Genomic DNA, 22,431 nt, shown 5'->3' on the forward strand with positions numbered 1-22,431 from the left:
CATGTAAATGTGATCAGACTCGTGCTTATGGGGTAAGAGTGGGTGAGAGGGATGGGTGAGCGTGGGTGAGACGAGTGGGTAATGGAAGAGGGAACAAGGAGGAAGAAGAATGACGCTAGTAACTTGTCAAGGTGTTTTTTTTTTTTGAGAGAGAGAGAGAGAGAGAGAGAGAGAGAGAGAGAGAGAGAGAGAGAGAGAGAGAGAGAGAGAGAGAGAGAGAGAGAGAGAGAGAGAGAGAGAGAGAGAGAGAGAGATTAATATGTAAAAGCACACACACACCTGTATCTGTGTGTGTGCGCGCAGACAGTATAGCCTACACAAAATATACAGCATAAGAAGCTTGACTCACTTCAGCAAAACAATTATAAAAATGGATGAAAACACACGCAGTACAAAGAGACACACAGACAGACAGACAGACAGACAGACAAACAGGTGGTCACATATAAAGTCAAGGGGTCTCGTAAGCGGGCAGGCAGACAGACAGATAGACAGGTAAGCGAGGCAGGTGAGTGGGTGGGTGGGTTGGTGAGTGGGTGGAGAGTGGGAGGGAGGGACGGAGCGTGAGGGAGGGAAGAAAATAACCAGGTCTCACAGTTCCTTCTGCCCTGCCGTCGCCTTCAGACACTAGGTAAGATCCTCCTCCTCCTCCTCCTCCTTTTAATTCTTTTCTTCCTCCAACTCGACGGCATCATAAGGGGTAGCACATAAATCTGATGGTGTTTATTCTTCCTGTGTTCTTTTGCTGTCTTCCTAATCCTCCTTTTTTTTTTTTTTTTTAATTCCTTATCTTTATTTTCATTCGGTCTTCAACTTTTCAGTAATACCTTTCTATTTCCCACACATCATACGGGATAACGTACAACAAATCTGACGGTAGTTATTCTTCTTTGTGTTATTTTGTAATCTTCATTCTTGTTATCCCGAGTTTTCTTTTTTTTTTCTGCCTTATCTATGTTCATTTGCTCCTCCTTTTCAATTTTTTAGATGATGCTTTTCTATTTTATTGTTCTTCATTGTTTTTCCATAATATACACCGCCTTTTTTCCAGATTTATTCTTTCGTAAGTCTAATAATTCAACATTACTCCCCATTTGCCTCCTCATTGCGCTGAAAATACAGATTCTCTTCCTTCCCCTTCTCCTTACACATTTTTTTTTTCTTTTGTATTTTCTTTCACACAACATATCTTCTATTCGTATCAATATACCCTATTCTTTTATTTTTATCTTCTATTCACATGTTTAGTAGCAGTCTTACAAGTATTAATTTTCTGCATTCTTTTAAAACTCTTAAACTTTGGACTTCCTATTTCCCTCCGGTTCATGCACATATATTTTGTTTTCCTATTTTCTTCAATTTCATTCCTTAAATTGAAGTTCGTCGCATCAGTTTGACGTGTATCAGTACCTTGGCATTTATCTGTCACTGCATGTAGCGCCTGAATTTATCATCACATTATCACTTTATTTACATTACGGGACTGATAAATTAAACGTCAGTTCCCGTGAATAGTCAAGGTGTGTGCTGCGCGTACTAAACAACAACAAAAAATTTAAGCAAGATATTTAGAACTCTCAAGAACACAGGTTTTGGAAGGTGATTATTCATGAAATATCGATGGCTTCTGACGGCTGCGGAACTCAAACCTAGGAAAATGTGTTCATCTTAAGGCGACGTTTATGTACAGCTTGCACACACACACACACACACACACACACACACACACACACACACACACACACACACACACACACACAGATAGTGGCGACAGTAATAAGTGGGGACAAGCAAGGAAGCAAGCAAGGAGACAAGACAAGACAAGACAAGACCCACACAAAAAATAAATATATTGATAGCAACTAGGGAGTAAAAAAAGAAAAAAAAAAAGACAATAGGAAGATTAATCACTCTTGTCTCAGGAACAACCCCAAGAAGGACTGAAGCTTGTCCTTTAGATACGTCACCTCCTCCTCCTCCATCTCCACCTCCACCTCCTGCACCTCCACAAGATGCCTAGCGAGAGCAAGGTAAGGGGAACTGTTCCAGCTGGTTTCTTTGTGTTGGTGCTTGTAAATAAACTGGGAAAAGATGTTCATTCTTCGCTTGAAATAAAGTTAAAGGTAATGATGATAACAATTAAAGTTAGAGGTATGTTACAGGAATTAGAGCTGTTACTTAAATTTATATGGCTACGTTGTTTAATATAGAATGATATTTTATGCTTTTTGTTGAGCTAAAGGTAAGCGACTTTGGGCTTGAAATGCTGATAAAATGGTATGGTTACTATTACTACTACTACTACTACTACTACTACTACTACTACTACTACTACTACTACTACTACTACTGCTACTACTACTACTATGACTACTACTGGTACTAATGAATAATAACAACAACAACAACAACAAGAATAACAAAAATAATAATGATAATGATAATGATGGCAACATAATAATAATAATAATAATAATAATAATAATAATAATAATAATAATAATAATAAAGTAGTAGTAGTAGTAGTAGTAGTAGTAGTAGCAGTAATAATAATAATAATAATAATAATAATAATAATAATAATAATAATAATAATAATAATAATAATAACAACAATGTAAATATCGCTTTTCCATTTTCTGTGGAGGCGGCATAGAAAACGAGAGACGAGCCGTGATCGGGTTACTCACTCTTTTTATGTATTTTTTCTTCACTTTTTTTTTTTTTTTGTTGGGGATAGAAGAGATGGCCTCGAAGTGTTGGTAATCTCTCTCTCTCTCTCTCTCTCTCTCTCTCTCTCTCTCTCTCTCTCTCTCTCTCTCTCTCTCTCTCTCTCTCTCTCCATTTTTCTTCTCTTTTCTTATGTTTTCCTTCCCTTCTCTTTCTCCCATTTCTCCAAAAACGCCTTTCTCTTCCTTATCTCCATCCCGTAATCTCAAGCCAGTCTCTCTCTCTCTCTCTCTCTCTCTCTCTCTCTCTCTCTCTCTCTCTCTCTCTCTCCTATACCTGTTCTCCTTCCCTTCATTTTCCTTCCTTTTCTCCTCTTCTCTCCTCTCCCTCCCTCTCACCAATCATCTCTCCACGCTCATTTCCTTTTTCCACGAATCTCTCCCTTTCCCTTACCTTCTCTCCCTATCTTCCCTCCCTTCCTCCCTCTTCTTAGTACGACTCCTCCCTTTTCGTCTCCTTTTCCTCCCATATCCTTCTATCTCTTTCTCTTCTATTTCTCAGTATAACTCCTCCTTCCTTCATCCAATTTTTTCTCCTATTCTTAACCTCCACCTCTTCCATGATATTTTTTTTTCCCTCTTCCTCCTTCTCCTTTTATTCTTCTTCCTACTCCACCTCCTCCTTTTCACCTTACAACCTTACCAAAACGTTATTATTAAGCTTTCCTTTCTTCTCTCCATTCTAGTTCTCCTTGCTCCTCCTCCTCCTCCTCCTCCTCCTGCTGCTGCTTCTTTCCTCTATACTATATTTCCTCTTCCTCAGAATCCAATATATGTTTACGGTCTTAATGTGTTGTTTTCGTGATATGATTGTGATTAGTATTTTTTTTTTTACTTTAATATAAGTATTTCGACATACAACCTTGATTTCTCTCTCTCTCTCTCTCTCTCTCTCTCTCTCTCTCTCTCTCTCTCTCTCTCTCTGTCAGGCAACCAGTCAGTCAATCAGCTAACCAGTCAGTCAGTCAGTCAGTCAGTCAGTCAGTCAATCAGTCAATCAATTAATCAGTCAGTCAATCAGTCAGTCAGTAAGTCAGTGAGTCAATGAGTCAGTCAGTTAGCCAGTCAGTCAGCTAGTCAGTCAGTCAGTAAGTAAATAAACAAACAAACAAGTAAGCAGGCCAGCCAGCCAGTCAGTCAGTCAGTCAGTCAGTCAGTCAGTAACTCCTCAGTCAACCGTCACACCGTCACTGATAATGCGGTTTGGTGAAGAAACGTGACAGAAGGGAGAGAGGGTGGGTGGGAGGAAGAGGAAAGAGGGAGAGGGAGAGGGAGAGGGAGGAAAGAGGAGGAGAGGTGGGAGAGGAAGTAGAGGAAATGCAGTGTTGCTTGTGAGAGGTTGTGGTGGTGTGGTGTTAAAGTTTTGCTGCACAGGTATGGTGACTGTGGCGCTGTGCTGGTGATGATGGTGATGGAAGTGAACAGCTGTTGCTATTTGTGGTGTTGTGTGGTGATAAACGTGTACTGTAGTGGTGATAATGGTGCTGTGATGAAGAACAAAGGTGTACAATGTTGTGGTGGTGAGCTGTGGTGTATGTAACAGGTGATTGTGGCGGATGCTGTGCTGTGGCTTTGAATTATGATGCTGTGGTGGTGGTATGACTGCTGTGGTGGTAGTGTGGATACTATACAGCTGTGGTGGTAAGATGCTGTGGTGTAATCTCGTGGTTTGAGGTTAATAAACTTACGAGTCATCAAATGAATAAAAAAAAATTATTAAAGACTGAAAACAATGAAAAATATACAAGAAAGAAAAAAACAGGTGTAATAATTAGTTATGGGGTTATGGTGGCAAGGGAAACAAGTGTGGTACTGCTGTCACGGGGAGAGTATACAAGCAGAAGCATTAAGGATAGAAAGCAGCAGGCGGGGTAGAGAAGCAAACTTATTATGAACCAGTCTGTCAGGACAAGGGATGCAGTGATTATGTTTCAGCCAGGTAACAGGTAACCTTTCCTCCTCCTCCTCCTCTTCCTCCTGCCCTTCGTCCTCCTTCACCTTCCTTGCTTTCGCTTCCTCTTTCTCCTTCGTATCCAGTTAAGCACGTTTCTTCTCTTCTCCTCTTTTTTCTTTTCTTTCTCTTTCTTTTCCTTCTGTGTTGTGTTCTAGTTTCAACCCTTCTGTTTTACTGTTTTCTTTATTTCATCTCTTTATCATCTGTTGTTCACTCTTCCATCTCTTTATCATCTGTTTCCCCTTCTTCGCTTTCTCATCTTCACTTTACGTCTCCATTTCATCACGTACCTTCTCTTTCTCCTCCTTCTCTTCTTCTTTTTCTTCTTCCTCCTCCTCCTTCTTCTCTTCCTCCTCAGATTTCTATTTCTTATCTTTATATTTCTCACTTTCCTTATCCTCTTTCAACACGTAACCTCTCTCTCTCTCTCTCTCTCTCTCTCTCTCTCTCTCTCTCTCTCTCTCTCTCTCTCTCTCAGGGAAGAGAATGACTAGTATTTTTCTTATCAGTTACTGAAAAAAATTACAACGGAACAAGTTAATAAAAAGAAATAAAAAAAATAAGAGAAACATCTGGTAAAATAGAAGAAAAAGAAGAAGAAGAAGAAGAAGAAGAAGAAGAAGAAGAAGAAGAAGAAGAAGAAGAAGAAGAAACATCATACCTTTTGTTTAATCAATATTCTATAACATAACATATTTATTTTCCCCTTTTTCTTGAAGTATAGTCTACACCAAAAATAAGCAAGCTACACACACACACACACACACACACACACACACACACACACACACACACACACACACACACACACACCAATGAAAAGAAAAACACGGGAATCCTAAACGCAATTTCTATGTTTTTTTTCACCACCTTGGATTCTTGCAATACGTATCACTTGACTATAGAGGAAAAACAAAAGGGAAAAAAATAAATATCAGATACAGACAGAGGAGCAGCTGGCGGCCTGTAGGAAACTTGTCTGGAGGAGGAGGAGGAGGAGGAGGAGGAGGACCAGGAGAGGGAGGAGCTGTGTGGTTGGCGTCTGAGAACACAGGAGGATAATACTAGTTTTCATGACGACAGAGAGAGAGAGAGAGAGAGAGAGAGAGAGAGAGAGAGAGAGAGAGAGAGAGAGAGAGAGAGAGAGGTGGGGTATCGAGGCATATTGTGAAGCAAACTCGTTCCTCTCTCTCTCTCTCTCTCTCTCTCTCTCTCTCTCTCTCTCTCTCTCTCTCTCTCTCTCTCTCTCTCTCTCTTTTCTTGTCCATAAAAAACAGCATTTATCTTATATTACTATCTTGTGTTTGACTTATATGGATTGAAGATGCCATATTTGTTTGGACGCATCAATGAATACACAATGATAATAATAATAATAATAATAATAATAATAATAATAATAATAATAATAATAATAATAGTGGGTTCAATGAATTTATTTGTATGTTTAGTGCAAATGACTCTCTCTCTCTCTCTCTCTCTCTCTCTCTCTCTCTCTCTCTCTCTCTCTCTCTCTCTCTCTCTGTTTCTTTGTTTTCCATCCATTCACTATTCCCTCTCTTCCTCTCACTCCTCTCCCCCTCTCCCTCCCTCCCCTCTCACTTAGTAATCATCAAATGCCTCCTCCTCTCTCCCACTTCCTCTGTTCGTCCTCCTCCCACTCCTCCTCCTACTTGCATGTTCTTCTCATTTCCCCTTTCTTTTCCTTCGCTTCCTCTGTTTCTTCCTCTAAAGTTTAACACGAATATCATCTTCAGAACTGTTGCCACCACCACCACCACCACCATTATCACTACTACTACTACCACTACTACTACTACTACACCGTTATTCACATTTAACAGGAAGTAACGAGCGTAATATTATCGTTAAAGGTGAAAGGTATCTTGCCAAGCAGGTGTATTGGTGGTGGTGGTGGTGGTGGTTACATGAGTTGACCTAACCTGACATGACCTCTTGGAAGTGATGTCAGGTCAGTTTACGACTCATATAACTAGGTGACAGTAATAATAATAATAATAATAATAATAATAATAATAATAATAATAATAATAATAATAATAATAATAATGATAATAATAATGGCGTCCCGGTTGCAAGATTTAATACTAATACTTGTACATCTTGCGCTAAACGTTCCCTTGTTGGCGGAGGAACAAAAAGTAAGTTGAGTTAATAAGGAACGTCCGAGCAGCGCACTGGATCATGCCCTGTTGCTGCTCCTTCTGCCTGGCAACTGAGAGAGAGAGAGAGAGAGAGAGAGAGAGAGAGAGAGAGAGAGAGAGAGAGAGAGAGAGAGAGAGAGAGAGAGAGAGAGAGAGAGAGAGAGAGAGAGAGAGAGAGAGAGAGAGAGAGAGAGAGAGAGAGAGAGAGAGAGAGAGAAATTTAGTATGATTGAAGTTTATTGTTATTGTGTAGGAGTATAAAAGGGAACGGATGTGTGTGTGTGTGTGTGTGTGTGTGTGTGTGTGTGTGTGTGTGTGTGTGTGTGTGTGTGTGTGTGTGTGTGTGTGTGTGTGTGTGTGTGTGTGTGTGTGTGTGTGTGTGTGTGTGTGTACAGTACGTGCCATATTATGACGTCAACAATCATATGCAATCTAACCCTTTTCCTTGTATGACCTCTCTCTCTCTCTCTCTCTCTCTCTCTCTCTCTCTCTCTCTCTCTCTCTCTCTCTCTCTCTCTCTCTCTCTCTCTCTCGTAATCTATTTACATTTCATCCAAAAACGCAGTAATGAGCTCACCAATTACCTTCCTAGTTAATTATCGCTCTAACTAGCTTCCGGCGATTACCTGTGATGCTTAATTAACAGGTATGCAAGAGAGATAAATTAAAATCCCCGTGATACCTTAAGAGAAATTAAAATAGATAAAAAAAAGTCGCCCTAATTGAATATATAATTATTCTAAGGATTTAACGCCAAGTTACGATATCTTTTAATATATTTTAATATTAAGTAACTTTTTCTGCAATGTTGCCATTTATAATCTCAAGTCATTGTCATAATATTAAACAAATGGTGTTTTTGGCAACGTCGCTCGCTAAGGTAACAGGTAAATATATAGGTAGTCTATTTATTAAAGTTTGAGTTTATCGTGTTAACCTTTACTATCTCCTGTTCAATCCCACTTGTAATTGCCAACTCGTATTTGTGATGAATGGTAATATTTATACAGTGGCGACATGCACCACTGTCAGTATGCATTAGTAAGATCTCGGAGGTTAATACCCGTCCCGCCTCGTATTGCATATTTATACCGAAAACTCGATGTACCTTATAAACTGTCTGCTGACGCCACCCTGCAGCCATATTTGAACGCCAACTCTGTATCTAACCCTGAACATTTATTTTTCCATAGTTTATAAGCACGCATAGGCGATAAACTCCCGAAATGCTTACTTCATGATGTCAGGCTTAAATGAGATACACAATTTACTAGTAAACAGCAAGAGAGTAGTACCAAGATGGCGGCTGAAGAGCCTCAAATTGGGTTTTGATTGATAACACCGGTAAAAGTCAAATCTCGACAGGAGGACCATTACGCAAACTCCGAGTAAATAGAGCAAAATGAACCAAACACAAAGAAAACACATAACACAACCCCCTGCACTGAACCCTTGCCCTCATCCCCTATACGATCGAATATCAATAACGCCAGACGATGACACAGAGCAGCCAGCGTCCCCTTGCAAATAAACACGAATGACGGTACAAAGCAATCGATATAACGCGAGACATGGCCAGGGTACAGCAGACACGCGGTCCTTGCCTGTCTGACACCCTCGCCGGATGCCGAGGACAGAAGGACACGCCCCTATAACACTTAATTGTCAAGCTGCCTCAGTCCTCAGAAACACGCCGACAGCTGGAGCCTGAAAAATGGCTCGAGGGACTGTCCACTTTATATCGAATTTTACACTCAGTTTTTAATGTTATACGGTTGACGTTCTGGTAATGCGTGGAGGAGTGTCTTGGCTACGTATTGAGAGAAAATCAGTTGCCTACATGGAAAAATGAGAGAGAAACAAGTGAAACAAAAGAGGCGTGTAAGCGAAGTGGTGAAAGTTGGCAAAAATACCTCGAGAAAACATCAACTATAAATCGAATTTTAACTCAATTCTTAACACTGGAAAGTCGACGCTGTGCTGACGTGTGGAGGAATGTCGTGACTGTATACTGACAGGAAATGAGCGAATTATATCGAAAAGTGAGGAAGAAATGAGTCAGAGAGAAGAATGAATGAAAGCGAGGCAGTGTTGACAGGGAAGTGGTCCGAGAAATCCGCTACAGATCGATTTTTTTACTCGACCAAAGCGTCCAAAGGATTACAGACTGGACGGTGGGAACAGTAATGACATGTGAGGGAACGTCCTGCCTGTATACTGCAAGGAAATGGTGCCTTGTATGGAAAAAAATAAAAAAGAGAAATGAGAGAAAAGAGGGGTGTGTGAAGGAGTGAGGGGAACAGACACGAACCTGTAAACATCTTTGTACGCATACATGGTGTACATCTGGAGTACATGATTGTTTGTCACTTCATAAAAATAACCAGAAATATCCAATGATAAGGTGATAAATGGGGGAAAAAATCTGAATTGATTTGTATTTTCTTTCTTTATTTTTTTTTTAGAGGAATTCACAAAACTTGAAATTTATGAAAATAAAGATTGAAATTAGTGCTAATTCATCCATTATGAATACTTTACTACACAGTGCAAAAGTAATGAGCCTTAAACTTAACTCAGTAACAAGACAAATTTGGCTTTTAATCTTTTAAGTACAAAGAGACGAAAAGAAAAAGAACACAAATATCTTAATAACAAAAATCAACATCTAAGTACAAATACCACTGGACAGAAAATAAAGCAAAACAGCATGAGAACAACAGAAACAACATCCAAAAGCAAAGAGAAAGGAGTAATGGTACAGCATTAATGATAAGAACTGGAATAGCAAACAACAGGAGGAAGGATTGAGACACAAATAACCTAAAAACTCACCACCTACAACATATCACCCTATCAATCTTTTTGAAGCACCATAATATTTGCACCACAAGCCACATCAAGAATAGTTTTTGATCTACCACAGCAATGATATATTCTAAGTGTCTTATAACATGTGTCTAATTTCCAGCAAACAGCACTGCACTAGCCATGAACAGTATTCTTATATCTGCATTGTAGTATTTAGTCTTTTTGTTATGACAACTAAAACCTCCCAGGTAACTCAACATCTCACCAAGACTATGATAGAAAAACCTTTCAACCTCTCAGGAATTTAAAACTACAAAAGTCCAACCCATAAAACAATCATACTTCTTATACTGCCCTCTTATAATATCACAATGGAACCCTCTGCTATCAAGCTCCTCATCGACCTCCAGCATGAGGCTTATAGAAAATCCCTGGAGACATTCGTGAACCAGGTGACAACTCGTGTTGACTCCCTTCAAGCTACAGTGGTGGAGCAAGCAAGAGCAATTGACTTCACCCGGTCTGAGCTTGGGGAGATCAAGTCTTTATTCAAGGTGCTTCTGGCAGGATGCTGTGGTGCTGAAGGAAGAGGAAATGTGCGGCAGAGACTTAGTGCATGGGGTACAGATAACAGAGATGAAGTGGAGGCATGGGATGGAGATGGAAGAGGTTGTATGAATGGCTGGGATGGTGGTGATAGACGTGGATTTGAAAGACGTGGTAATCGTAAACAGAGAAGCAGTGTGGGCGTGAGCTATGCCCCTGAGCCCAGTCGTGAGGAAGCAACTCTGTGTGTGGATGGCTTGGCAGAAGAAGAGATGGAAACAGATGATGAGCTATCCAACCGGCTGTCTGGCATGCTCCGTGAGAAACTGGGCTTATCTGAAATCCACCTTCGTTACTGTCGCCGCATGGGACAGGCAGATGAAAACCATCCACGGACTATTGTAGCAAGATTCTGCCAACCAAAGGACAGGGATGCAATACTAGGACGTGCTGGGGACCTTGAAGGATCTGGCCTGACCTTATACAGAGCCTGGCACTCCACCCAGCCAGCACACCCACATCAGAGAGCCGGAGAGCAAGTAGTGACTACACTCCGCAGGAAACGTGGGCCACGTACAAGACACAAGGGACAATCAAGTGCCAAGTTTGCCGCTCTAGGTCACATCACACCTTTGGAATCCATGCATGACCTCAATGGCTCTGCAGCATCTTTACCAACGTCAGACTCCACAGCATCATTTCTGGACCTGGATGGCTACACTGAGGAGGAGGATGAGGAGTTCTTAGCTGGTCCAGATACGGTGGGGCTGCTGCTCTTCTGCTGCTCTGCATGTTAGCCTGTCTCCCTCCCTCAACGTAAGACCTAGTGGCCTGCGCAGTGCTCACCCAATGACCAGTGCACTCTTGGGGTGATCTGAGCCTTGCACTAATATTCATTTCTGTTTCCTTCTTTTACTACTACTACTTGGGATCTGTTACTGGGCTATGTTCTGAAGAAGTTTCAGTGTTATTTGGTGGTTAGGTGACATTCATGGGTTTAAAATGTAATACCTATTTTTGTTATGCTTTCACTTCTTTGAACCAATGTTTGCCATGAGAAAAAAATGTGGTTCAAACTCTCTTTTGCTATGGAAAATTATAAAATATATTACTAGTTTACAACTACATCACCAAATCAGCTGTAATTAAAAGACAAAAGAATGGATGAAAGAAAATTCATACTTAACAGATGAATTCAATGCCTACTTTCATCTGATTTACAATAACAAACTAAATAAACTATCATTATGTTTATTTAGGATTCAGAACTAATAACACAGCATATTACCTAGTACATCCCCACTAATTTGTCTAAAGAGAAAAGTAAAGTAGTAACAGAAGTAGCATTCCACTCTATATTTACTGATCAAAAAGCCATCCCATACAACTCAGCATGTCCCATCCCATTAAATACTCCTTCCTCCCATTACAAATCTGTAGTGATACATCACATGATTCCTTTATCTTAGACCCCACAGTAATATTTCCTATTAGTCCCACATCTTGAGCCTGACTTTAATATATTCTAGTTTTCTTTCCTCCTTAGTAATGTCCCCCATTTGTTTTTGTATTTGGCTCGAGTCATGTTTGGTACCTTTTCTCCCTTTATAATATGTCCTATAGCAGTGTTTTGCTCCTTCCTCCCTCCACATAAGGCCCCAAGTTCTTGGTTTCCATAATCCCTTCTATGCATTAATGTTTCCCTCCAATATGTAGAGATCCTCTGTAGCTTATTGTTTAATGTTCCTGTTTTTAGAATCTGAAGAAATGTTACTTTATCTCATAAATTAAGAGTGAATGCAACCCTCCATAAACTATACAAATCTGCATACAACAGATCTTAATGGCAAGTGACTGGGATGATAACTTGATGCATAGTTAAGAATATGTATGAACTACTTCCGGTATAAACTCCAGCTCTAAGGTATGATATTACTTAGCTGCTGGAATCAATAAGCTGCCTGTTTCCATAGTTGGTATACTTTGTGGTGTTCTAAGTGTGTGAACCACTGCACAGCACAGCAGAGTGGGACTGACTCACAGTGTAAGACACTCTTGATACAGTACATGTTCTAGTCCTTAAAATGTACAATGCTGCAATGCACACTTCTGAACTCCTTATTTCATTGGTATTATGCTACTTCTGTAAAAAGTATTTATTATGTGTGCATACTGAACTCCAAGCTGCAGGTATTTTGAATGGGGCAAATGCTTTGTCTTGATTTAAAAGTGAAAATAAATAGCTTGTGAATGTGATCTTAAGGCCAAAACTTGCTGTCCTGCAGATTAACTATTAAGCATTTTATAATGAACTTGTACCAAGTATATGTTCTTGCAAGGCTTTGACACAATGGTAAAGTAAAGAAAACATGCCATGCACATAATTTCTCGGTATAGTACGGTAGTTCTCTGCAATACTATTCTTTAACTGATGGAAGCCTTTTCAGCCAGCTTTCTCATGCAACAAATCATGCTAAATTCCCTTGCCTATGAATGATGCACTCAATACCTGGGGTGTTTGTACAGCAGCAGAATGAGGCACAGGGCTCAAGCTTTTCTGCCTTCCTTTTATGGGTACATGGTGTTTCTTCTTGTTTTTCTTTCTCATGTTAAGATTGTATCTCCCTGTTATTTGTTTCTTTAAAAAAATTACCAGTTCATTACTATGTAGGTAATGACAACAAATTAATAATTATATTCTTGCCTCACCTAAATGGCAGCAATGCCAAGAGTAATCACTGGTGAACTACTGTTGTCTAACCTGCCATCAAGCATCAACACTGTTGTCCTGCCTCTTTGAATACAGCTATTTATCACCCTAGTAATTCACTTCCCTCCCATTTCAAAACAAGGTTGTTGATGGCAATTAACACTAAGTTTAACCAGCAATATTATTTGGAGTATAACAAGATTCTTTTCAAAGAAAATATTGATTACGGTTATCATGGAGGACCAAAAATCAAGGGACTGGTCTAACTAGTTGCACATCACTTGGTGGCTGGCTATCAGGTGACAAACCCTGACCCACATACAGAGAATCTGTCTTAAAAAAAATAAATAAAATAAATAAATAAATAATAATAATAATAATAATAATAATAAAATATTTACCTACTACTCTCTGAATAATTCTTCCAAAGGCACAACTATGGAGAATAAAGGACAGCACTGCAAGGTTTGTCACTTATAAACTGACAGAGCCAGATAACCATGGTATACCCTAAGCTAACACTTCTCAATGTGTGCAGGGTGTGGGGCGCCAAGTGGTGTCCCTACACATTGGACAGGCTGGCGTGCAAGTTGGCAGGGCATGCTGGGAACTATACTGCCTTGAACATGGAATCTTCCCTGATGGAGTTCCTTACCCAACCATGTGAGTCTTTGGATGTGGCTGAAACATTCAGAAAAAAAAATAACCAAATTTAACTGGAATTCATAGTTAAATCTAGTTTTTAACTACCACACTAGCTAATTTAATTCCTTGTCTCTCTTCTCTCCCTTTCCCTGATCAGTGATGAATCCTCTCTAGACCCATTCTTCTCTGAGACAAGCAGTGGCAAGATGGTTCCCCGCTCACTCTTTATTGACCTTGAGCCATCAGTTGTGGGTCAGTAAGAAGTGTTTGCTATGTGTATGATGTTGTTCTCTTCATACTTCTGAGCTGTGAAATCAAAGATAGGTGAATCTCTCACAGCTAAATGGCAAAATACACACACACACAAAAAAAAAAAAAAAAAAAAAAATACTTAGCTAAGAAACAAACAAGAGGACAAACATAATAAAGCTTTCCCTTCAGCCACTACCTCTCTAACTCTGCCCACAGATGAGATTCATCATGGCACACACAAAGAACTCTTCCACTCGTCCAGCTTCATCACTCACATGGAAGACGCTGCCAACAACTTTGCTCGTGGCCGCTACACTGTGGGCAAGGCTGTGATCACCAAAGTGTTAGATGGTATCAGGAAACAGGTGGAGGCCTGCTCTGGCCTACAGGTGAGAAAAGGAGAGATTGTAAAAGTGGTGGCATTCTTACTTCATTTTCTGTTTCCTTAGTATGGATTTCAATAACTTTCTCAATACTGTATCTTGAATCTCAACATGATCCACATTGCCTGCATTTTTACTTTGTCTCCTGCTCCTTTCATCTATATTTTCATTATTGATTTCTTATTCTCATAACTTGGTATGACCCTCTAATTTTTTCCTCAGGGTTTTACCGTCACACACTCCTTGGGTGGTGGTACAGGCTCTGGCTTCATGACTTTACTGCTGGAGAAGCTAACTCAGGAATACTGCAGCACCGGGTTACTGCGTTTCTGCATCTTCCCTTCACCTCGCATGTCAACAGCTGTGGTGGAGCCTTACAACACTGTCCTCCATGCAGCCACCACCATGGACTATGAACATTGTGTCTTTGTGTCTGATAACGAGGCAACATATAAGTTATGCGTGGAAAACCTAGGAATGACACGGCCTAATTACCGTAATCTGAACCAACTAGTAGCACAGGTCATTTCATCATCCACAGCCTCCCTGCGTTTTGATGGTGCACTAAATGTTGATCTCAGGGACTTCAACACGAATCTTGTTCCTCTGAGGCGCCTCCACTTCCCAGTCATGGCATTTGCACCAATCATTTCCCCTGAAGCAGCAGCATGTGATCAAAGAACAGTGGCAGACATGACAACATCCTGCTTTGAGCCCAAGATGCAGATGGCCACATGTGATCCGACAAATGGCAAGTACATGTCCTGCTGCCTCTTGTATCGTGGTGACGTGACTCCAAATGACGTCCAGCGTGCCATATCGGCCATTAAACTCATGAAGACCGTCCAGTTTGTTGAGTGGTGCCCAACTGGCTTCAAACTTGGGATAAATGGAGGACGCCCCACACTATACCCCAGCAAGGGAGGAACTAAGTTAACACGAGCTGTGTGTATGCTTGCCAACACTACTGCTTTCAAGGATACATGGAGAGGACTGACCCACAAGTTTGATCTCATGTATAGCAAGAGGGCTTTCGTTCACTGGTACACTGGGGAGGGTCTTGAGGAATGTGAGTTGGCAGATGCACAGGATACCATAGCACAGATGATTAGGGATTATGAGGAGGTAGAGAGAGATGGGAAGGAAGTAGAAGTGGAGGAGTTTTAAAGTATATACATATGTGTGGTATGCAAGAGAGAGAGAGAGAGAGAGAGAGAGAGAGAGAGAGAGAGAGAGAGAGAGAGAGAGAGAGAGAGAGAGAGAGAGAGAGAGAGAGAGAGAGAGAGAGAGAGAGAGAGAGAGAGAGAGAGAGATTTATGATGACTTTTGAATATATATATATAAGGGCGTGAAATGGAGAACAAGATATTCCTATTTTTAAAAAAGTCAATGGACATTAAAGTTAACAGGTAATGTGTTAGAAGCTGTACAGTCTACTGTTAAAAATACTAACAGTAAGTGTTTAAACAGCTAAATGCCATATTCTCTAATATCTAGTAGCAATGAATAATGAATGTGTAATTAAAATGCTTTATAAGGTTCCCACAATTAATCATGAATACATAGCATTTTTGGGACAATTCTTCAAATTCGATGTTCATCTAAACAAGAAATCAACAGAAGGTATAAGGAGGGTTTATTCTGTGTACCATATTCAACAAAATGATCTATTTTCTCTTTTAAATTTAAAGATAATATAAGTGTTTGTAAGTCAAGCCTCTTTGTATGTATTTCTAACCCAATCTCTTGAATCTCTCAAATAATTGTTGTAACAACTTTTTGTGGGAAAAGTAGCTAATTAAGAATCTAAATGTTGAGGCAAATAAGTCCACTAAATCTGGGTAACTGATCTCCAAGTATTATACATACAAATTATGGTCACTCTGTATTTCCTATTTTACAACTTCATAATTAAAAACAAAACTAACTGTGATGTCACTAGTTTCTAGCTAATCTGCCAGTCAGTGCATAAGATGAGGAGGTTAAGGTGTAGATAATGAGCTGCAAATGTTATGCATGTGGCCTTTACTTCTTCCCTCTTCATCTGATTCACATTCCATGAATGAATGTTTGCAGGCTCAACAGCACATCTAGCACTGAGCACAGAGTGAGACTAAGTGACATGGAAGTGACTGCTGGTGGCCTGAGCCTTTTCTAACTTTTATAACATAACACAAACCTTGTTCAACTTTTATAACTGAACACTGACTTATGGAACATCCTTACATCCATTTTGCTAAGACAATCTCAAAGGAACAACACAAAGAGTCAAGGTCTTGAAATGCATCTTTACATGTCTTCAAGGTTTGAAATAAAAGAGTATTAATATTCATGGTTAAAGAACGTTGAACATATGTTGTATAATCATCTCTTCACCATGTTTGATAATGTAACTAGATATATTCAAGTGTATAACATTAAGGTCTAAGTGTTGCTTGTTGAACACATGCCTACAGCTTTGGTGCCAGGTGTATGCAGGATAGTCATGATCAAAGTCAGATAATGTGCTGCACTCTTTTCCACATGTATAACATTTTCCATCAATCTCAAGTCCTCTGTTTTACTGACAATCTCCAGACAGAATCTAATGACTGACAGATTCCTCCATCAATTTCAAATCCACTGATCTGAAATATGACAAAATTCTAGTAGATAAGAAGGCTTTAAGACTGACAGAAAACATTAAACACAATGGAAATTAGTGTGGCAACTTAGTCAACTACTTATACTGACTATGTCCATATGAATGTAGGCACACATATAATGGCATGACTTCATTGCTTCATATTTGGGGGGTATTGTTATTGTCCTTCCATTGTGAAAAGTGTGAAACTCAAGTGACTTCCAGTGATCTCTCTCCTGGTGTTATTCAATTTTTATCTGACACTGCTTAAGGTATTTTGCTAATTCCATAGTTGACACAGTTTACCATCAAAGTTTTGTATAAATAATCTGTATTTTTAGTAATGACCTTCACATGCACACCACAAGATTTGATAAAGTGTGACTATGCTGATGATGATGATGCCTTTTTTGCTAAATACAAATGTTATGACACTTCGTGGTTTTACTTGGCACCTGGGGATCTCATAATACGTACTCTGGAATGTTAGTAGTTATAAAATGGAGATGCTATGAATAATTAGCCCATACTGCATTGCTCTTTATTGAGGATATCTTCCCAATTTATCATTAAAATCTAGATAAGATGATTGATTGATTTGATTTATGGTACTGCAACATCACTGCAACACAATCAAAGAAACAAATATGGCAGGTTAAAATATTGATATTAAAAGCAAAATTATGGTATGGTAAAAATGGAAAAAAAAAAAAAAAATCTAAGCTTATAAAATAAAACATCAAACTGAAAGAAAATAAAAATATAAAAATATGTACATGAATCATTACCACTAACCAATATTTGCGGCAATCAGCAGTCTGCTTGTATGTGTCCACAAAATTCTTACAGCTGTGGTAGACAGGTTTTACTTTTACTTTACTTTAATTAGAGAAAGAAGGTGAATGAAGAAGAGTTTGGACAGAAGAAGGTGTATGGTTAGAAATGGAAAGACTGTAGAGAGAAAAGACTGTGGGCAGACCACATTGCTATTTTTATAAAATGTCTATCATAATTCTCGTTGTGTGTGTCATGTGGCAGACAGGTGTTTCTCCTCATATGAATTTCAGCAGGTATCATCTTTGGTACCCTGCCTCTCAAACTTCCCATATGAAGTTCCTCTTAAGTATCTCATAATTTCCTTCACCAACCATCCCCCCCCCCACACACACACACATACAAATGAAACACTGATTATTTGTACCATTTATATAAATATGAAATGCATTATTTGTTATACAAAATCCTATTTTTCCCATATTAAGAACAAGTGAAAGAAGCAAGAGATTAATCAGTTCTTAATCAAAAGTTAAATCATTCTTCAAGTGTGATGTGTGTAGATCATGATCACCAATAAAATATTGTACTAGAAGAATTGCACACTTATTATTCATATCTTGTCATATCAAATTTATTTTTTTCATAATTCATAACTGCAAATTATAAAAATAGCCAATTCATCATTCATTACCTTAAAAATATAGGAAATTATATAAAACTATATCAGTTTCATCATCAACCATTACATTTCCCTAAAACAAATTCTTCAATCATTTTACATAATTTCGCACACACACACACACACACACACACACACACACACACACACACACACACCTATGGCAGTGCATGCATGAAGTTAGATATCCTTTACACTTTAGTCTTTGTCTTATTACTTACTTTCGTTTTTCCTCTTTTATTAACCTTTTCAGACTTTTCAATGACCCCGATATTTCCTGATCCCTTAACAAAGGTTCCCTCAGCTCCCCCAACGCCTCGGGCAAGCTGCTTCTTTCCCTTGCGGTTTTTCTTCTTTTTCTTGTTCTTTGCTTTCCTCACATATGGCGCCTTTCTCTTGGGGAAGGATCGTCTGATGTTTGGTACCACAGGAGCTGCTAATATTCCACCACCGCCGCCATTATCACTAATAACCATTTCTGTAACGAACCATTTATTTAAGAGAACCATAAAAAAAATAACGAAAATTAGCAATGTCAGTTATGGAAGTACGTATATGATGGCGCTAATTACTGGTATTAAAGCTCACATGTGTATGAGAGAGAGAGAGAGAGAGAGAGAGAGAGAGAGAGAGAGAGAGAGAGAGAGATTACCTAATTAGTGTGTGTTTGTGTGTGCGCGCGCGCAGATACGTACTCGCATCGCCAGCTGCGTGGATGTCTTGGTCAGGGAAGGTGAGGGGGGAGGAGGGAGGGGGGCCATGTTGAGGATACTCGCCCGCCGCCTCCCCTTCACCCCCTCTCTCTTTCAGCTGCAGTAATAGCTCCCTTTGACTTCCCTGTGGGCATACATACAACCACTTTCAGATTATATCACTCATACTCATAAAATCCAACTAAGATGAAATTAATACATCACCTGACTTTTGCACTGAACTCAGCATCTTAATTTGTATACGTACTTCGGTAATATCAAATATGACACGTAATTTATGGAAATTATTCAAATGGTGAAGAGATGATGTTAATGATTAATATATCAGAGGCGCTTCAAAAATGGACTGTGCGCGAACATGTGTGTGCACAGGTGTGGGATCATCTGTGTCATGTACCTGAAGGATGAGCTGCAGCACCACCAGCAGCGCCACCACCAGGAGGAAGAGGAAATTGATCTCAAGGGCGCGACCAAATCCTTTCATGGCGGCATTGTCTTTGGCTTCAGCTTCCTCTTCTGTCCGAACACAAGTTTAGTTAAAAGAAAGTCTCAACAGTGCTTTTTTTCCCTTATTTGCTGCCAACTAATCATCAAAATTTTCTGAGCTATTCATTCATTTTTTCTCCTTTATTTATTTTAAAAATAAAAGTATAATAATAATAATAATAATAATAATAATAATAATAATAATAATAATAATAAGCTCCATTAGTGTTTACTTGGTACTAAACACTAACTTATGTATTTTGCAAGAATAATTAAGATTTTTAATACAATTTTCATAGAAAATAACACAATTTCCTTATTTAAACATCATGACTTTCTAAACCAAACTATTTTTGAAAAAATGAGTTCAAATACTAAATAGAGCTTGCATTTAACGATTTCCTTTCTTAATTAACCAAGTTTTTTTTTTTTTTTAAGTAACAGTATTATTAAATATTACTTGATAAAAGTGTAGGTTATGTTTTATCTAAGCACAGACACTTCGCATTTTCTTATACCAGTTTATTCTACGTATGTTGCCTCTTTCCATTAAATCCTGAGCACGATTATTTGATCAACTCGCATCCACACCAACATTCTCCTTATAAAAAAAAAAAAAATAATAATAATAATAAAATAAATAAATAAATAAATAAATAAATAAATAATAATAATAATAATAATAATAATAATAATAATAATAATAATAATAACCCACTTCTTTTAAGTCAATATAAAATTAAACAGTTATCAAGACCTAAACTTAGGTGGTGGTGGTCTCTCTCTCTCTCTCTCTCTCTCTCTCTCTCTCTCTCTCTCTCTCTCTCTCTCTCTCTCTCTCTCTCTCTCAGCGCAAATTCCCATCAAATGTTTTACAGTCACGCTTTGACGGAGGGGTGAGAGAGAGAGAGAGAGAGAGAGAGAGAGAGAGAGAGAGAGAGAGAGAGGAGAGAGAGGAGAGAGAGGAGAGAGAGAGAGAGAGAACTTACCTCCACCGTTACCTCTAAAAACATTCTATTCACGCAATACTGTTTGTAACTCTCTCTCTCTCTCTCTCTCTCTCTCTCTCTCTCTCCTCTCTCCTCTCTCTCTCTCCTCTCTCTCTCTCTCTCTCTCTCTCTCTCCCTTTTCTCTTCATTCTTTCCTTTCTGCACTACATTAACAACCCTTTCTTTTTTCCCTCCCTGTGTTCATGTTATGTGCTCTCTCTCTCTCTCTCTCTCTCTCTCCTCTCTCTCTCTCTCTCTCTCTCTCTCTCTCTCTCTCTCTCTCTCTCTCTCTCTCTCTCTCACACACACAATCATACGTTCTCTCCTTTTTTCTTCATTCTTTCCTTCCTGCATTCCACCAACATCCCTTTCTTTTTTTTTCCATCCTACTGTTCATGCATGAGCGGATGTTCTCTCTCTCTCTCTCTCTCTCTCTCTCCTCTCTCTCTCTCTCTCTCTCTCTCCTCTCTCTCTCTCTCTCTCAACACCTGGCACGAAACCTTAACAAATCTGTCACACATACATATCTACACACTTCCGTATTCAAAAGAGCCACTGAACGCTTGTGAATACTGTTGACTTCCTGTACATACGAGGGGAGAGAGAGGAGAGAGAGAGAGAGAGAGAGAGAGAGAGAGAGAGAGAGAGAGAGAGAGAGAGAGAGAGAGAGAGAGAGAGAGAGAGAGAGAGAGAGAGAGTTGCGCATCACAGGGAAGGAAGAAAGCAAGGGTTACAAGGAAAACGGAATTATTATTTTTTTTTTCTAACATCTAAATATAAGTTACACATATTACCGGTATTAAATAAACCTAATAAATATGTATCCATTATTTTCAGTCGTTCGTTTAGCATCATCAATAAAATAAATAAAAAAAAGTAGAAGTATAATTGTTACTATCGCTTTATATAATAGTAAGTCCTTCTAAAACATCAATTAAATATATAACTGCATTCTTTCGATATCCTTTACTGCATATTCTACATAAAACTTGATCATCTCGTCTCGTTTTTATTCAATATATCCCCCGTTTCAAATTTGTTATAACCTCTCTTCTCTCTAAATCTCCCAGTTATCGAATCGCCTGACGCTCTACACTTCCTGTACATTTTAAAAGCAGAATCTCACCACTCTTTCTCAATATCTTTCGGTAATAAAGTTTTTATTCCTTAAATGTTTGTTTTATTACATTCAATCAACGTAATTACTCGTCAAATCCCTTTACTTTAAGCATTACTAACCCTGATTTCACCTTCCACTTCTTTCCCTATAAACCTGTCTCCGTAACTTGACATGACGATGCACCTTGAACTCACCTCACCTTCCTTATTGAGGCAGAAGAGAGAAACAGGAAGAGACGGAAGGAAACTCTCACCTCACAAACATCCTTTTGAGAGGGGGAAGAGACAAACGTCAAGAAGTAGAGAGGAGAAAAGGAAGATCCACTCATATTTTCCCCTTACCCAACACAACAACAACAACATTTCACCTGAATGTGGAAATGTAGGTTACTTCAGTTACTTTTCTACCTACCTCATGAAACACCGGCTTGTCCTCTTCTCCCCACTCCCGAGGCGCGTTGGTCCTCCCTGCACGCTCCTCCCGTTTGTATTTCCACAGCAACCCAACGAAATTGTAAATTGTGATGATTTGGGAAGTTTCAGTGGGTGATGGAGTGACACACAAGCCTCCTCGAACGTTGTATAACCCAAACTGAGGCGAAGAAGCGTCCGTGTTGAGATGCGGTATGGGGAAGGACGCTCTGACTAGCAACTCAACGCTCTCAGATTTCCAGTTACCCTTTCTCGTTAAATAAACACACAAACAACCCACCTTCTGATAATTTCTACAGGGAGACTTATGTATACACCGAGAAATTTATATATAAGTCGCCTTGTAGTGTTGAGAAATCGAGAATCGGACATTACTGTATACAAATAGTAAAATAATGAAGGATTTTAGTCACTGGGA

The 22,431-nt window shown here is 39.2% G+C and overlaps 2 protein-coding genes across 4 annotated transcripts; one reads left to right on the top strand and one right to left on the bottom strand.

Moving 5' to 3' along the window:
• Positions 1-7,360: 7,360 nt before the first annotated feature.
• On the top strand, positions 7,361-17,252 carry LOC135092029 (tubulin alpha-2 chain-like). The gene is made up of 6 exons (XM_063990167.1): positions 7,361-8,634; positions 9,820-10,966; positions 13,454-13,578; positions 13,718-13,812; positions 14,029-14,201; positions 14,418-17,252. Exons 2-6 carry the CDS (start codon positions 10,031-10,033, stop codon positions 15,360-15,362), a joined length of 2,274 nt encoding a protein of 757 aa, XP_063846237.1. The 5' UTR covers positions 7,361-8,634; positions 9,820-10,030; the 3' UTR covers positions 15,363-17,252.
• Positions 17,253-18,009: 757 nt separating this feature from the next.
• On the bottom strand, positions 18,010-22,195 carry LOC135092036 (uncharacterized). Of its 3 annotated transcripts, XM_063990185.1 has the most exons (5): positions 21,994-22,195; positions 21,777-21,847; positions 19,385-19,503; positions 18,970-19,111; positions 18,010-18,752 (listed from the first exon to the last, which is right to left on the bottom strand). In XM_063990185.1, exons 3-5 carry the CDS (start codon positions 19,469-19,471, stop codon positions 18,466-18,468), a joined length of 516 nt encoding a protein of 171 aa, XP_063846255.1. In that variant the 5' UTR covers positions 19,472-19,503; positions 21,777-21,847; positions 21,994-22,195; the 3' UTR covers positions 18,010-18,465. The 3 variants fall into 3 exon arrangements, with proteins under 3 accessions (XP_063846255.1, XP_063846254.1, XP_063846253.1); XM_063990184.1 differs by lacking the exon at positions 21,777-21,847 and having other exon boundaries at positions 19,385-19,500; positions 21,994-22,194; XM_063990183.1 differs by lacking the exon at positions 21,777-21,847 and having other exon boundaries at positions 21,994-22,192.
• Between the last annotated feature and the right edge of the window lie 236 nt (positions 22,196-22,431).

The sequence above is a fragment of the Scylla paramamosain genome, chromosome 39 (genome assembly GCF_035594125.1).
Source record: "Scylla paramamosain isolate STU-SP2022 chromosome 39, ASM3559412v1, whole genome shotgun sequence".
NCBI lineage: Eukaryota > Metazoa > Arthropoda > Malacostraca > Decapoda > Portunidae > Scylla > Scylla paramamosain.

Excerpts from the sequence above, each read along its gene's own strand:
- LOC135092036 (XM_063990185.1), bottom strand. The coding sequence starts at position 19,471 with ATGAAAGGATTTGGTCGCGCCCTTGAGATCAATTTCCTCTTCCTCCTG. Across the intron at positions 19,112-19,384 it reads TGCTGCAGCTCATCCTTCAG|GGAAGTCAAAGGGAGCTATT; the intron begins GTACATGACACA and ends GTATGCCCACAG. Across the intron at positions 18,753-18,969 it reads CCACGCAGCTGGCGATGCGA|AAATGGTTATTAGTGATAAT; the intron begins GTACGTATCTGC and ends GGTTCGTTACAG.
- LOC135092029 (XM_063990167.1), top strand. The coding sequence starts at position 10,031 with ATGGAACCCTCTGCTATCAAGCTCCTCATCGACCTCCAGCATGAGGCT. Across the intron at positions 10,967-13,453 it reads TCTTAGCTGGTCCAGATACG|GGTGTGGGGCGCCAAGTGGT; the intron begins GTGGGGCTGCTG and ends CAATGTGTGCAG. Across the intron at positions 14,202-14,417 it reads AGGCCTGCTCTGGCCTACAG|GGTTTTACCGTCACACACTC; the intron begins GTGAGAAAAGGA and ends TTTTTTCCTCAG.